Source organism: Delphinus delphis, chromosome 4, assembly GCF_949987515.2.
Source record: "Delphinus delphis chromosome 4, mDelDel1.2, whole genome shotgun sequence".
NCBI lineage: Eukaryota > Metazoa > Chordata > Mammalia > Artiodactyla > Delphinidae > Delphinus > Delphinus delphis.
The window spans coordinates 95,916,893-95,934,501 of record NC_082686.1 but is presented as its reverse complement, the minus strand read 5'-3'; the positions used below and the strand labels follow the sequence as shown (position 1 = coordinate 95,934,501).

Genomic DNA, 17,609 nt, shown 5'->3' with positions numbered 1-17,609 from the left:
TGAGAATATGAAATGATATCCTTTTTTACTCCTGATAAAAAGTTACTGTGCATTCCCTTTTTCTTCATCAGTTTTGCCAAGGGGATGTCAATTTATTAGTCTTTTCAAAGAACTAACTTTTGGCTCTTTGTTGAATGCTTATATCCTATTCTATTGCATTGATTTCTCTTCTCATTATTTCCTTATGCTTTTTTGTCATTCACTTTTTTTTAATACATTCTTTTTTTAATATTCTTTTCCATTATGGTTTATCACAGGATACTGAATATAGTTCCTTGTGCTATACATTAGGACCTTGTTGTTTATCCATTCTAAATGTAATAGTTTGCATCTGCTAATCCCAAATTCCTAGTCCATCCCTCCCCCACCCCCCCTCCTGCCCCTGGCAACCACAAATCTGTTCTCTGTGTCTATGAGTCTGTTTCTGTTTTGTAGATAGGTTCATTTATGCCATATTTTAGATTCCACAAATAAGTGATATCATATGGAATTTGTCTTTCTCTTTCTGACTTAGTATGATAATCTCTAGTTGTATCCATGTTGCTGCAAATGGCATTATTTCATTCTCTTTTTTTTTATGGCTGGTAGTATTCCATGGTATATATGTACCACATCATCTTTACTCATTCATCTGTTGATGGACACTTAGGTGACTTCCATGTCCTGGCTATTGTAAATAGTGCTGCAATGAACGTTGTGGTACATGACTCTTTGAATTATGGTTCTCTCAGGGTATATGCCCAGTAGTGGGATTGCTGGATCATATGGTAGTTCTATTTTTACTTTTTAAGGAACCTCCATACTGTTTTCCATAGTGGCTGTACCAACTTACATTCCTACCAACAGTGTAGGACGGTTCCCTTTTCTCCACACCCTCTCCAGCATTTGTTATTTGTAGACTTTTTAGTGATGGCCATTCTGACTGGTGTGAGGTGGTATTTCATTGTGGTTTTGATTTGCATCTCTCTAATAATTAGTGAAGTTGAGCATCTTTTCATTTGCCTACTGGCCATCTGTGTAATTCACTTTTAAATATATCTTAATCTGTATTATGATTTCTTCTTTGATCCATGTATTATTTAAAAGTATTGATATACTAATTAATTTTCAAATACGTGGGAATTTTTTTTATTATTGTATTGAGTAGCTTAATTCTGCTGCACATCAGAGAATGTATTCTATTCTGTGTGATTTCAGTCTTTTGAACTTTTTTGAAACTTGATTGAAGACCAAGCACACAGGCATTGGTGAATGTTCCATATGTATTTTTGAATATAATATATTCTGTAGTTGTTGGGTGAAGTATTCTATACAGATCAATTAAGTCAAGAGTAGTAACAGTGTTATTCAGTCTTCTGTTACCTCACTGACTGCATGTTCTTTCCCTACAAACAGTTTTCACTTAGAATTTACCCGTCCCTTTTAGTTTTGTTAGTTTTTGCTTTACATATTTTGAGGCTATGTTATTGAATACATGTAGATTTAGAATCATAGTATCTTACATTGGTTTAATGCTTTTTCTTAAAGAAATACCCCTCTCTATTTGTAGTAATGCTTCCTTGCCTAAAGTCCTTATGTTAAGTAATTGCTGTGTAACAAATTACCTTAAAATATAGTGGCTTAAAACAACAAAATTTATTATGTCATAATTTCTGTGGGTCAGGAATCCAGGTTCTTGTCTCAGAGTCCCTTAGAGGCTGCAGTCAGTGTACTGGCAAAGACTGCTGTCGTCTCAAGGCTCAACTGAGGAAGAAACTGCTTCCATACTTACTCACCTCATTGTTGGCAGGATTCACTTCCTTGACATGTGGCCTCTCCATAGGGCAGCTCACAGCAAGGCAGTTTGCTTCATCAGAGCAAGCAAGCAATAAGATCCAGAGATTGAATGCCAGCAAAACAGACCTCACAGTCTTTTGTAACCTAGTCTCAGAAGTGCTGTCCCTTCATTTTTGCCATATTTTTTTCATCAGAAGCTAGTCATTAGGTCCAGCCTATACTCGAGGGGATTACACAAGGGCATGAATACTAGGAGGTGGGGATCACTGGGGTCCTCGTAGAAGCCAGCCTACCACAGTTGGCCACAGCTACTTTGTCTCATGTTAATTTAGCTACAGCTCTCTTTTGGTTAGTGATTACATGGTATATAGTTTCTTACCCTTTTACTTTGAACATTTCTGTACACATATATATCTTATTAACATCATAGAATTGGACTTCCCCCTCTGGTTTGATAGTCCTTAGCTGTAGTATTTAGTGTGTTTTAATATTTATGTATTGTTACATTTAATGTAAGTATATTTAAACTAACAACTTATTTGCATTTAAATCTACCAATTTACTGTGTTTTCTGTATCATCTGTTTATGTTACTTTTCTAGCCTTCTTTTGGGTTAATTTTTTTTTTTTTCCTCACCTCTTTTAGCTTGTTTCGCATTCTTTTGCTTTTTTATTACTGGTTGTTCTAGAGATTGCATCTTATACCCTTAACTTATTTAAATTCAATACAAATTATTAATAATACTTTTTACCATTTTCCAAGATATGCAAGGACCTTAGAACACTTTAAATTCACTCATGCTCCCTTCCTGTCTTTATTGCTATTTTTGTCATATTTTAAAATTCTGTATGTGTGTGTTAGTGTTTTTAAACAGTCAATCCTTATTTAGGTTTATCCACATTTTATTCTTTTTGTTCTGCTTTTGTTCTGTGTGTCTGCCTTCCATATGAGATCATCTTTCTTCTTCTTGAAGAACTCAATATTTCCTTGAGTGAGAACCAACTAGTGACGGATTTCCTTAGTTTTTGTTTGTCTGAAAATGTATTTATTTCATTTTCATTTTGAAGGCTCTTTTTACAGGCTGTAGGATTGTAGATAAGCAAGGGGGGAAGGGGTGAGCCATTTAAAAGGTGACATTCCACTGTTTTCTGGCTTCTGTCATTTCATTCAGCCTTATTATTGTTTATGTGAAGGAACTGTGCTTTCATTCCATTTGATTCTCTTTTATAGCTTCCAGTTAACCATATTTAAAGTCTATACATTGCTTTATCTTTTTACCATTTTCTGCTTTCTTAATCTGCCCTAATCTGGTTTCTTTCACTCCTTTTTATTTATTCTTATTACCAAGTCAAATTATTATTTCTAAATTTTGTTTTGGATAATCATTCTCCTTCAATTTTCATAATACTTTTTTCTTTCCTGTTTTGTGCTTACTAGTTTATCTTTCTGAAAATTTGCTCCTTGCTTTTGCTGATACTCTTCACTTCAGAAAATTCGTACTTAATTCTCATGAGTATATCTGTTGGTTGTATGCTGGGAATTTTGCAGGCATCTAATAAAAGATTATCTTTAGTCTTCTTTATAAATTTCCAGAAGCCTAAGTTTCTACTTGTGAATGAATTACAGGGCTGACTTTGTCATTCCACAGGAGTCTTGGTATTGTATAGCAAAGAATGTTTTACATTAACTGAACTGCCTCATGCTTGTTTTCTGCCTGTAGCTTAACTGAGATTTCATACATTAAGCTTCTGGCAGACTCTTTCATCTTGATGTCCCATTGTAACTTCTAATTTCAGTATGAAAATCGAGCTCATTATCTCATCAACTCTGTCAATCTTACCATGTGCTCACACTTCATGTTTCTAGCAGTGGCACCTTCAGAGTCCCAGTCACCGAAGTTAGTGTCATTTTTTTATTCATGTGTCTCCACGGCCTCCATACCCAAAAATTATCAGATTCCAAGACATCCTTCAATGTTTCTCAGATTTCAACTCCTTCTCCTTTCCTAACACCACCCCTCTGACCTCAACTCATGAATTCATCCTACCTCTTGAGTAGTTAGATTATATCATTTGGAATGATGTAAGAAACTAATTAGAACTTAAATCAGAAAATATTTAAAAATCTTATAGGTATAACTAGGTGTTAGAAGTATATTGTGTTATGCAAAATACTTCAGGTATAACTGTTTGGTATAAATGTTCTCAACAGGCAATGAACACCAGGGAAAGTGGCAAAGCTTCATCCAGTTTAGGTCTTCAGGATTTTGATTTGCTCCGGGTAATAGGAAGAGGAAGTTATGCCAAAGTACTATTGGTGCGATTAAAAAAAACAGATCGTATTTATGCAATGAAAGTTGTGAAAAAGGAGCTTGTCAATGATGATGAGGTGAGCACTATGATGTTTTATTACCTCTAAACTGTTAAGTTGGCTTAAGTGTACTATTTCAGAAAAAAACCTCAATGTTTATGCTTATTATTTCAGCCTACTTTTCTAAATACATGCTTCAAACAGATTATTTAAGGTATATTTAAAGTTATCTGATGGGGACTTCCCTGGTGGCACAGTGGTTAAGAATCCGCCTGCCAGTGCAGGGGACATGGGTTCGATCCTTGGTCTGAGAGGATCCCATATCCTGTGGAGCAACTAAGCCCATGCACCACAACTACTGAGCCTGCACTCTAGAGCCTGTGAGCCACAACTACGTACAGATGTAACAGTTGTAAATAACCGCAAGAGCATAGATAACGGTTACATGTGATAAAATAATTAGTTTTGAGTATTTATCACATTTATTTTTAATATAACTAATTGTAAGTTTGTAGAAGTTAAGTGTCAATAATGGTTGTTTCAGAGAGGAAAACATAGGAAGAATACTCTTTGACATAAATCACAGCAAGATCTTTTTTGACCCACCTCCTAGAGTAATGGAAATAAAAACAAAAATAAACAAATGGAACCTAATGAAACTTAAAAGCTTTTGCACAGCAAAGGAAACTATAAACAAGAAGAAAAGACAACCCTCAGAATGGGAGAAAAATATTTGCAAATGAATCAATGGACAAACGATTAATCTCCAAAATATATATACAGCTCATGCAGCTCAATATTAAAAAAACAAGCAACTCAATCCAAAAATGGGCAGAAGACCTAAATAGACATTTCTCCAAAGAAGACATACAGATGGCCAAGAGGCACATGAAAAGCTGCTCAACATCACTAATTGTTAGAGAAATGCAAATCAAAACTACAATAAAGTATGACCTCACACCAGTTAGAATGGGCATCATCAGAAAATCTACAAACAAATGCTGGAGAGGATGTGGAGAAAAGGGAACCCTCTTGCACTGTTGGTGGGAATGTAAATTGATACAGCCACTATGGAGAACAGTACGGAGGTTCCTTAAAAAACTAAAAATAGAATTGCCACATGACCCAACAATCCCACTCCTGGCCATATATCCGGACAAAACTGTAATTCATAAAGATGCATGCACCCCTATGTTCATAGCAGCACTATTCACAATAGCCAAGACATGGAAACAGCCTAAATGTCCACCAGCAAATGAATGGATAAGGAAGATGTGGTACATATATACAATGGACTATTACTGAGCCACAACTACTGAGCCCACACGCCAAAACTCCTGAAGCCTGCACGCCTAGAGCCCGTGCTCTTCAACAAGAGAAGCCACAACAATGAGAAGCCCGTGCACCACAACGAAGAGTAGCCCCTGCTCACCACAACTCGAGAAAGGCTGCGTGCAGCAATGAAGACCTAACACAGCCAGATAAATAAATAAATAAAGTTATCTGAGGATTATTGGATTTTTTTAAAAATAAAAATCAAACCATATTATTATCAAGGGCAAGTACTTGAGCTTTGTAAAGTTTTCTAGAGTGTTGCATAATATCGAAAGATTTACTGGTAGTATTTTCTCTTTGTATATAAATTACTATTTCATGATTATCAATGCTTTTGATATTTAGCCTAGTTAGTTAATAATTGCATTTATGGTAATAGAATTACTAAGAACAAATTTATCATAGTTTTGATGATATCATTTCAGTTTGACATAGATTTCTTTTGTATTTTAAAATAGGATATTGACTGGGTACAGACAGAGAAGCATGTTTTTGAGCAGGCATCTAATCACCCTTTTCTTGTTGGGCTGCATTCTTGCTTCCAGACAGAAAGCAGGTAAGATTGAAAGATAATGGAATGATACCTGGGTTTTACACATTTTGGTATATTACACAATAAGAACCCCTTTCTACAGTAATTCCTGAAGTGGAAGTCACATGGAGACAGACACAACAGTACTATGCTTGTAATTTCCTGCTACTCATACTCCAACCAGTGATATCAATTTGACATTGGATCAGCATTAGGAAATTACCTGCTTTAGGCAAAAAAAAAAAAAAAAAAAAATAGCCAGGTCCTAATTATGGCAGTAGAAATCCAACCTTTTAAATATCACCAAGATTCTAGTTATAGGACTTAAATGTTCCTAGAGTTTAATTAAGGGGATAGATTCTAACTTCTTTTGCCTTAAGTGACAGTTGAAAATGACTTACACATTGCACATTCTAAAACTGGGGTGGGAGTGAGAGCTCTGGATTGCAAATGGTACTGTTGGCTTGGCCACAAAGTTCATTTGGGCTTTTCGTTAAGATCTTATGGAAAAACCCAAACGAACTTTTTGGCCAACCCAATACTTTAGAATAGAAGTAGCAGGTTACAAATTATCTTTCTGATTTACTTTCTTGTATCTTCTGTGATTAAACAGCTTTCTACTCCAATCACCCTTCGTTTCCACCAAATTCCTGGAATTTTTGTTAAGGGTGAATCATGTAGAATGCTCTCTATGCTGTGACTGGTCTCTATAGTTTTAAAATGCAAAGTTACACCACCTTATTTTGGATCTTGGTTTCATGTGTTCTCTTCTGTTTTTTAGATTGTTCTTTGTCATAGAGTATGTTAATGGAGGAGATCTAATGTTTCATATGCAGCGACAAAGAAAACTTCCTGAAGAACATGCCAGGTTAGTTTTTGTTTATTGTTTGCTTGTGTTGAAGTTTGGTGGGAGGAGCTATGGGACTTTTTATATGCCAGTGGTTGAAAACAGTAGATAAATCATTTATTTTGATACGAGCTAATTCTTTATAAGTCATGTAAAGGCTAAGCTAACAGTTAAATTATATTATAATGTGATATATATTACATATATAATAATATAATTATAAGCAATTGAGAAGTATAAACAATGTTAAAGCGGAAACCTTTAGTCTACGAAATTCAATTATTTTCAAATATTTTCTCTATTCAGTATCAGCCACTAAGATAATTAATGAATTTATAAACACTTATTAATCTTATCAAGTTTGCAGTGATCGCTGACAGTTTTTCATTAGAAGATTATTATTCATATATACTTGAGAGTAATAAAACAATTCCTCTTAACCTATTATGTAATCGACTGTTCTTCCATAATTATAATTTCTGAATTGTTCTGGCTTTGGCTTCCCCCCCTCTGATCCCATACATGTTGATTAATAAGAGAAAAGAGTATTAAATATCATTTATTTGTTTAGTGTCCTTAATCTGATATTCTTATACAGGATTGTAAATTGTTGGAGGACTTAGGTGGGGAAGGATAAGAAGTTTAATCCATGAGTGCCATGTTTTATTTTGTTTTTTACTCATAATTAGCAGTAATTCTACCCTTTTGCACTTCACAAGAGTAATGCCAAAATGAAGCATGTGAGTTTGTATATGTATGTAACAAAGGTTAGAGATTGATTTTAAAAAATAACTTTAGTGGAAATCTCGCTATTCATTGATATTTCTTGTCAAAAAGAGATAATAGCTTTCAATTTTATAAGAAGATATAAAGTGTATTACTCTGTCTCGGGGCCAAACTGCTGCTGTTGTTGTTTAATTTACTGTATGTTCATTATTTATGTAGGCTTTAGCAAATGGTCACCCTTCATGGCAAAGCCACAGATGATATTTTGAATTGTGAATATAGCCGGTATTTGTTCCTTGTTTGTTCAGCTGGACTTGGGGAAAATAGTCTTGTTTTTATTGTATTAAAGTGCCCGTTCTGGTTTTATATCATCTTTGCTTTTCTAGGAACCAGAGTATAGGATAAGAGCTCAAGTTCCCTATTCTTAGAATTAAGTAGCTGGAAGGTGTGTATTATGTACCTCCAGACATGATCATGATAACATTCACCAAAGCAGCCCAAAGCCAGCTAGGGTGTTTCATTTTCATTATTCAGGTCAAAAATTCTGCTTACCACCAAATTCTGCTTGCGTCCAGTGGTAGGAGTGTGGACTTTCTGAAGTCCATCCGAGGGCCCAGATTAAGAATCCCTGCTTGAGACTTTCAAATTAAACCTTATGAAAAGTACGGGTTTAATTTAGATTGGAACTTTATAGTTGTGTTTAGGGCTCAGCTATCTTAAAGTGGCGCTTCAATTTGTGTTTTGGTACTGTTCCTTAAAAACATTGAGAGAAAAAAATCTTTTGACATGATTTTGATGTTCTGGTTTGCAGATGAGAGTAGGATTTAAATACCTTTCTGTAGGCACTTACCACAATTTAAAAATTTGAAGCAAATGAGTAATTTTTCATTTTATTTTAGATTTTACTCCGCAGAAATCAGTCTAGCATTAAATTATCTTCATGAACGGGGGATAATTTATAGAGATTTGAAATTGGACAACGTGTTGCTGGACTCTGAAGGACACATTAAACTCACTGACTATGGCATGTGTAAGGTGAGGGGAAATTTCTAGTTATTCAGAAGATCTCAGCAGCTCAGGAAATTGTTTCAGTCAAATAACTTTATATTTAATGATGGGGAAATAAGTGCTACTTTGTGCTAGAATTCCAAAAAGTATCCTAAACAAAGACAAATGCACTGATTTCCTAGCCATTTACAAAATTCCATATTTTCTGTGAGCGTTATATGTGCTATAAGAGTTAAGTTATTTTTATTTTCTGTAATTTTTTATCTTCAAAGTTGTGACACTCTTGAAGAAAACTTGGAGGTAAAAACTGTCTACAAACCCACAACTGTAAAACTGCTTGCATATCACCTTCCAGTTTTTGCCATTTAATTGTGACTCTTAATGATGCACTCAAGATTTTCCTGGGAAATCTAACATTTTTTATATATTTAAATTTAAATATCTGACATAAAATTCAATAAAGCAAAATAAGAATTTTAGTTACTCTCAGGACATGTCCTTTATTTCTTGGTGTTTTATTCTTTTTGTAACAATGTTTCATTTACGGGTCCAGCCTTTTTCCAGGAGATGTGTAGGGGGCTACTCTCCTTGTCAAAATAGCTGGGACCGAATTATCTTCACACAGTGAATTTGCCAACAAGCATGTGAATGTGTTATTTGCCTTTCCCCCTTCACCTGAGGGATGTGCCTCCAGAGCCTGGTTCTTTTTATTCAAAGAAATTTGGGCATCCTGTTTTGCCTGGAAGATATTATTAGAGAAAAATCACTTGATCTTTTTGTTACTCTTAATGAAAAATAATAATGGTTTGTTATATATTCCCATTCTTTCCAGAGATCCTCAATCAAATTAATCACGATCTTTGATAAATCTGAGAGGTTTTATTCAGTAGTTCTTTAAGTTGGTTGTCTTGCTTACCTCCTTTTCTGCCTCCTTCTCCAGGAGCTATTTGGTGTTATTAGTAGGAAATAACACCAGGATTGGAACTTGTGTTCAGAGACTTAACCAACAGTACTTTGTTTCTTTTCCAACTAACATATTTATGCCCGATGTTAAACCTTATGGGAAATAAATCCACTGGAAATTTGAATGTTTTTATCTTATGACTTAACATCAGTATTTAAACTTAACTAATGTCTGACCTTGAGCATATATTGGATAAATTTTTTTTCCTTATAATTATTCTTTGGTAAATCTAAATCATTCAAGTTTTTTTTCAGTTTCTCCAGGTTTAATTAATTTAATTTCTTCAGTTTCTCACTAGATACTTTTATATAAAGAATGCAGGGACTTCCCTGGTGGTCCAGCGGTTAAGACTCCACTCTCCCAGTGGAGGGCGTCCGGGTTTGATCCCTGGTCAGGGAACTAGATCCTGCATGCCACAACTAAAGATCACGTACTCGGCAATGAAGATCCTGCGTCGCCTAAATAAATAAATATTAAAAAAAAAAAAAGAGGGATTTCCCTGGCGTTCCAGTGGTTAAGACTTCGCCTTCCAATGCAGGGGGTGCAGGTCTGATCCCTGATCGGGGAGCTAAGATCCCACATGCCTTGTGGCCAAAATACCAAAACATAAAACAGAAGCAATATTGTAACAAATTCAATAAAGACTTTATAAAATGTATTTAAAAAGTTTAAAAAGAATGCAGAGAATAGTGATGACTGGAGGCATATGAAAACTGCAATTAACATCTTCAGAGTTATGTTTGGAATATTTTATGAACACTGATTTTTTTTAATTGACTGAAAAACCAGCTATTTTGTGAATTGATGTGCCTTTAACTATTTTTTATCAGCAGGGTGTGTTATAATAATATCTATGTTATGTTGTAAATAATTTAGCTGATGGGCCTATGTTCAGATATCCAGTCAAAAGGTGAATGATTTAGTATAGTTCTTTTACAAGTTAACAAACTGCATCCCTTGCCTCTGAGTCTTACCTGGAAAGTGCATGTCACTCACCATGAGACTGTATGTCAAGCCATTGCCCATAATACAAAACAACTTAAATCACATTCATATTTCTTTGTACAGGCATACTTCATTTTACTGTGCTTCACAGATATTGTGTTTTCTACAAGTTGATGTTTTTTGGCAACCCTGTGTTGTCAGATGATGGTTAGCATTTTTTTTTAATATTTATTTATTTATTATTTATTTATTTTTGGCTGCATTGGGTCTTAGTTGCAGCACACAGAATCTTTTGCTGCAGCGCGCAGGCTTCTCTCTAGTTGTGCATGGGCTCCAGAGCATGTGGGCTCAGTAGTTGCAGCGTGCAGACTTAGTTGCCCTGAAGCATGTGGAATCTTAGTTCCCCGACCAGGGATTGAACCCTCATCCCCTGCGTTGGAAGGCAGATTCTTAACCACTGGACCACCAGGGGAAGTTCTTGTTAGCATTTTTTAGCAATAAAGTTTTTTTTAAAATTTTTATTGAAATATAGTTGATTTACAATGTTGTGTTTAAAGTATTTTTTATTTAAGGTATTCACTTTGTTTTTTAGACATAATGCTTTTGCACACTTAATAGATTACAGTGTAGTGTAAACATAATTTTTATATGCACTGGGAAACCAAAGATATTCATGTGACTCAATTTATTGTGATGTCATAAATGGGGGTCTGAAAGCAAACTGCAGTATCTCCATGTATGCCTGTATACAAAAATAACATATATATCCCTGTTAGAGATCTTTAAAAAATCCTTGGAGTCACAACATATATTACTAAATATTTCTTCTAGATGTTTGTGTTAGTGTTATATATAATAGTGTAAAATTTGAAGACAGATACATACATCACGCCCAGAATATCTCTGTAGGAACACATAAGAACCTCATGACAGTGGCTCTCCCTAGGGAGCTGGAACTGGATGCGTCAGGGACAAGAATGGGAGGAAGGCTTGATTCTTAGTGTATATCTTCCCCCCCAACCTTTTTGTTTGGAATTTTGTACCATGTAATTTAACAATAGGGAAATGATTAGATTCTAGGTACATATGTTGAGTTGGATTTGTAGTTATTAGTAATACGAAGTCTGTAATTACATGGGAAATTACATAGCTATAAAGTAAAAAAAGCAGACGCTTAATTGTATATTTAGTATTATTCAGCTTGTATTTAGACTATCTTTTTATTATTTTTAGTTTTAATTGAGGTATGGTTGATTTATAGTATTATGTAAGTTTCAGATGTACAACATAGTGATTTACGGTTTTTAAAGATTGTAGTCCATTTATAGTTATTGTAAAATTGGACTATATTCCCTGTGCTGTACAATATACCCTTGTAGCTTATTTATTTTATACATAGTAGTTTGTGCCTCTTAATCTCCTACCTCTATTCTGTCCCTTCCTTCTCCCTCTCCCTCTCCCCACTGGTAGCCACTAGTTTATTCTCTATATCTGTGAGTCTGTTTTTGTTGTTGTTACTATATTCATTTATTTGTTTTATTTTTTAAATTCCATGTATAAGTGATAGCATACAGTATTTGTCTTTCTCTGTCTGACTTATTTCAATAGCATAATAACCCTCCAAGTCTATCTATGTTGTTGTTAATGGCAAAATCTCATTCGTTTTTGTGGCTGAGTAGTATTCCAGTAGTATTTTGTCAGTGGTTTCCTTTGCTGTGCAAAAACTTTTAAGTTTAATTAGGTCCCATTTGTTTATTTTTGCTTTTGTTTCCTTTGCCTTAGAAGATAGATCAAAAATATATATATATTGGTACAATATATGTCAAAGAGTATTCTGCCTATGTTTTCTTTTAGGAGTTTTGTGGTTTCTGGTCTTATATTTAGGTCTTCAATCCATTTTGAGTTTATTTTTGTATATGGTGTGCGAAAATATTCTAATTTCATTCTTTTACATGTAGATGGCCTGTTTTTCCAGCACTAATTGAAGAGACTGTCTTTTCTCCATTGTATACTTTTGCTTCCTTTTTCATAGACTAACTAACCACAAGTGAATGGGCTTATTTATGGACTCTCTCTTTCTGTTCCATTGATCTATGTGTCTGTTTTTGTGCCAGTAGCACACTGTTTTCATTACTGTAACTTTGTAGTATAGTCTGAAGTCAGGGAGCTTGATTCCTCCAACTCTTTTCTTTCTCAAGATTGTTTTGGCTCTTTCGCATTTAATTGCCTGTGGCGCAAGAACGGTCTGAATGATACTAGTCCTTTGAAATTTATTGAGGTTTCTTTTATGCCTTAGTATTTGGTCAGTATCCCAAATGTACTTTAAAAAGGGTATGTAATCTCTGTTTTGCATTCAAGGAGTCTCTCCCTCCTTTTCCATTTCTCCACACATACACGTAGATATATATATTCTATATGTATGTAAACTATACATATTTTAAACTCTAGCGTTTGTCCAAATCTTTCTCTGCTTACTAATTTTTTTGTTGGTATGACCTACCATTTTTTGATATAAATGTGTTAAAATTACCTGTCATGATTGAGGATTGTACTATCAGTCCAGGCTGCTATAACAAGGTACTACAGATTAGGTGGCTTAAGCAACAAACACTTATGTCTCGTGGTTCTGGAGAGTGGGAAGTCCAAGATGAAGGTGCTGGCAGATTTGGTGTCTGAAGGCACCCCTCCTGGTTTGCAGAAGAGTAAAGGCATTCTTCGTGGTTTGCAGATGGCTGTCTTCCCATTGTATCCTCAAATGGTGGGGAGAGAGAAAGAAAGGGGCTAGCTCTCTTTCTCTTCTTATAAGAACATGAATCCCATCATGGGGCTCAAACCTTATGATCTAATTACCTCCCCAAAGCCCCCTAATGCTATCACATTAGGGCTTCAGCATAAGAATATTAGGGGCACGTAAACATTCAGGCAATAGCAGGGATTGTGAAGTCCTCTTAATAATTTTGTCCATTTTTACTAGTTGTATTTTGAGGCTGTGTTGTTAGCTGCATACAAGTTTGTTTTAACTTCTTGGTGATTGTTCCATTTGTTATTGTGTAGTTTCTCTATTTATACATATTAGTGTGTTTTACCTTAATTTCCTCCATCCTGTAGCTATTAAAATACAAAACCAAAAAACGTGTGCCTTAGGAGAAATGACCAGAAGGGAAACATCATAATGCCAGCAGTGGTTGTGTTAGGAGGTGGGATTTAAAGAGCTTCTTTTCTTCATAAAATATGATTCCTTTTACTCATGTAATTTAAGTTTTTCTATTATAATTTTACTTGAGTATAAATTATTTTAAGTGCAGTTTTTATCTTAATTGAACTGACTGTTTACCTACATCTAATGAGGACAGGTTTTTTTTAAGGTATTTAGTAGCAACCCATGATTTTAATAGTAAAGGCACCTGTGCTAGTGATATTTTATTTAAGCTCAATATATTACCTATAGATGCTGACCTTATATGGTAGATGAAATAAACGAGGTGAATTTAAAACAGATTTTGCATCTTATTATTTTTTTTCCTTTTTTTTAATAAAAGGAAGGATTACGGCCAGGAGATACAACCAGCACTTTCTGTGGTACTCCTAATTACATTGCTCCTGAAATTTTACGAGGAGAAGATTATGGTAATAAATTGGTGGTATTTTGGCTATGTGCTAGAAGGGTGGTTAAATATGGTACCAATTGCATTATAGTACACTATAGTATTTCAATACTGAGCTTATTAACATAAACTTTCTTGATCTTCTTAAAACCTACATAAAACCCCCAAATTCTGAAATCAGAGATGGTGGGACCTTGGCAGTATTTGGGGGCGCAAATTTGAATAATATTTTATTAGTAGCAAGCACTTAAGAGTACTGGGCACTATTCTAAGCAGTTTGCATATGTTAACTGTTAATCCTCTTAATAATCCTATGAGGTAAGCACTGTTAATTCACATTTTGCAAACAAGGAAACTGATGTACAGAAAGGTTAAATAACTTGCCCAAGGTCATATAGCTGGAAAGTGGCAGCGTTGGGATTTAATCAGCCATGTGACTCCAGAGTCATAAACCTCTGGAAGATTGTTCAGATTTCCTAGGGTATTTCCCCCAGGAATCTGAAAGATGGAGGAAAGATTGCCTGCTCGCCAGGAACCAGAAGATATGTTTATCTCAAGAAAACATTTGACCCTTTGGGTTCTGGCCCTTTGATTCCAGCAGCTGTAAAGGAGGATGGGTATTTCTGATAGCTGCTCATAATCCAGTTCCAAAGTCCTTCAAGGATCTTTAGTCAGCTAGCAGAAGATCACGTTTCAGATCAAGGAAGGTTATTCTCAAATACAATTTCATTATATCCTCAAAACAAAATATTAGATACAGGCTATGAGTCTGAAATTACAGACATATTTGGGAAGCGAAACTTATGTTCCATTTTCCATATTTTATTTTTAAAGTTATCTTTTAGGTACCTCTCCTTTTTGTTAAGTGAAATATTCCTATAATCCTCCATGCCTACCATGATAGTTGTAATGCATTTCGAGTTTACTTTTTCATTATGTTTATTTTTTTTTATTATGTAATAAAATGAATCTCAAATTACTGACTTTTTAGAATGCAGAATGGATAATTTGTTGCTTTAAAATTTCTTTTTGAAGGTTTCAGTGTCGACTGGTGGGCTCTTGGAGTACTAATGTTTGAGATGATGGCAGGAAGGTCTCCATTTGATATTGTTGGGAGCTCTGATAATCCTGATCAAAACACAGAGGATTATCTTTTTCAAGGTAATTTGCAGTGTTTTACAGAGATTCACTGTGAATAATCTATTCTAGAGCATGAATGAGGATGGCTCAAGTTATTACCTTGAGTAAGAAAGAGGAGAATAATCTGGACAATATAGTCCTTAACATGTGAGGCTTTGAGTTTGTTTTTGTTGTTGTTGTTGTTTTGATCTATCCTTCCTACCTCTTAGTCTGTTCACATTTGCCAGTTACCTTCTCATACTCAAAATCATAACAAAGAGGTTCCTTCAGATTGTACATCACAGAGATTGGAGGAAAGAATTGTGTAGCTGGAGAGGACAGTCTTTTCACCTGGACCACAAGGCTGAATGCATAAGTCCAACAGAAATATGGGGAAAAAGTAGAGTACCAAGAAGATAAGAGGGATCAAAAGGTGAAGAAAAAAGTCCCACAATTGGAAATACAAAGAATTGAACAGAACGGAAACAAGCAGACAAGCACAAGGACCCCTCCCCAACCAACACACAGTCCAAAAAAGTGCGAAGACTGCCATAAAATTCTACATTTCATAATTAAGGCCGTCACAGGAAATGAATGGATATTTCATGTCATAGGAAATCCAGCTGACTGTGGAATATATGGAAAGACGTTCAACCTCACTGCTAATTAGGGGTGTGCACGTGAAAATGTTAATGAGCTACCATTTTCTACCTACACATTTGGCAAAAACTTGAAAGTCTGATAATACTAGTGCTGGTGAGGATATGGAGCAACTGGAACTCTGGTGTGAAATGAAAATGGAGTGAAAATGGACAGAACAGCTTTGGAGAATAATTTGGCAACGTCTAATAAAATCGAATTTAGTAATATGTGCCACACATTTTACAGATACTAACTCATTTAAACCTCATAACACCCCAATGAATCAGGTATTATTTTTATTCCAATTTTACAGATGAGGAAACTAAGGTAAGGTAGTCAAAGAATAAAACATATGCATATAATGATAAAAACTGTTCAGAGTAGATAGAGGCTGTCTCTGAGAAGGAAGGAGAGGAATGGGACTGGGAAAGTACACAGGACGCTTAGGTAGTGTATGTAATGTTTTTGTTTTTTTCTGCTAGAATGCCTTAAATACCTCATAATAAAAATATAAAGATTAAAGCCCTGTAAAAGTTAAATATAACGCCATAAATTTTATCTTTCTAGTTATTTTGGAAAAACAAATTCGCATACCACGTTCTTTGTCTGTAAAAGCTGCAAGTGTCCTGAAGAGCTTCCTCAACAAGGTATAAATTGTGTATAAAATCTTTAGTGATTTATCTCTATACAAATGAAGCTGGTAAGGAGAGGTTCAGGCAACGTAAAATTCCAAAACATCAGAGTATGTAATTTTTCAGTTAGATCTGGAACTTGTCTCTTCAGCAAAGAGTAGGTTGACAGAATTAGATCCTGAGGTGAGGTATTCTTTCCATTTTGCCAATATAATTTACCCCCAGCTTTATATTACATACGGTGTTTTTAATGTAAATGAAAAATACCATGTACTCAGGGAAAAATTGCATCTCTGGGGATAGCCTCAATTGTACTTTCAGCTCTGTTTTTCAGTTTTCTTTAGATTATTATTCATAGAATGTCTTAACTTATTGAGCACTTAGTGCAGTAGTGTTCCCTGCAGATTCTCATATCACAACCCTATAATTAGATAATATTCAGAAGAAATGAAATGCTATCATTGGCGCTTTAAAAAATCTGAACATCTGAAAATTCTGTTGTTTGTTGCAGTTGGTAGGCTAGAAGAGTTTTAGGATCTATCTAAGATTACGATTCTGAACTATCTTTACTCATAACGCTTCTAACACCAAATGTGTAGGTTTTTTCCACACCAACCAATTTTCCAATTCTTACGTTAAAATCTTATTTTAAATAAATGGTAGGTAGAAAGTGGGCTGATATGCATTTATTTATTTATTTATTTAAAGAGCCCTCTCTCTACCACCAATCTACTTCTTCTTTTTTTTTATATATAAATTTTATTTATTTTTTAATTTTTGGCTGTGTTGGGTCTTCATTGCTGCGTGGGGTTTTCCCTGGTTGCAGCGAATGGGGGCTACTCTTTGTTGCAGTGCGTGGGCTTCTCATTGCGGTGGCTTCTCTTGTTGCAGAGCACGGGCTCTAGGAGCACGGGCCTCAGTAGTTGTGGCTTGCGGGCTCAGTAGTTGTGGCGCAAGGGCTTAGTTGCTCCATGGCATGTGGAATCTTCCCGGACCAGGGCTCAAACCCATGTCCCCTGCATCGGCAGGCGGATTCTTAACCACTGCGCCACCAGGGAAGCCCTGCATTTATTTTCTAAGATAAATAGATAAGATAATGATGAATTTTAATAAAATAAGAAATGCAAGCTTGTTTTAAATGAGTATTTTATGTGAGGAAAGATTTAAA

The 17,609-nt window shown here is 35.1% G+C and overlaps 1 protein-coding gene across 4 annotated transcripts in view; it reads left to right on the top strand.

Moving 5' to 3' along the window:
• Positions 1-17,609, top strand: part of PRKCI (protein kinase C iota) — a 79,536-nt gene that overhangs the window by 53,716 nt on the left and 8,211 nt on the right. For all 4 annotated transcript variants that reach the window (XM_060011155.1, XM_060011153.1, XM_060011157.1 and 1 more), the window contains 7 exons: positions 3,988-4,164; positions 5,880-5,977; positions 6,735-6,821; positions 8,426-8,561; positions 13,983-14,070; positions 15,084-15,209; positions 16,377-16,456. In XM_060011155.1, coding sequence (XP_059867138.1) covers positions 3,988-4,164; positions 5,880-5,977; positions 6,735-6,821; positions 8,426-8,561; positions 13,983-14,070; positions 15,084-15,209; positions 16,377-16,456 — 792 coding nt within the window. The remainder of the gene's footprint in view (positions 1-3,987; positions 4,165-5,879; positions 5,978-6,734; positions 6,822-8,425; positions 8,562-13,982; positions 14,071-15,083; positions 15,210-16,376; positions 16,457-17,609) is intronic.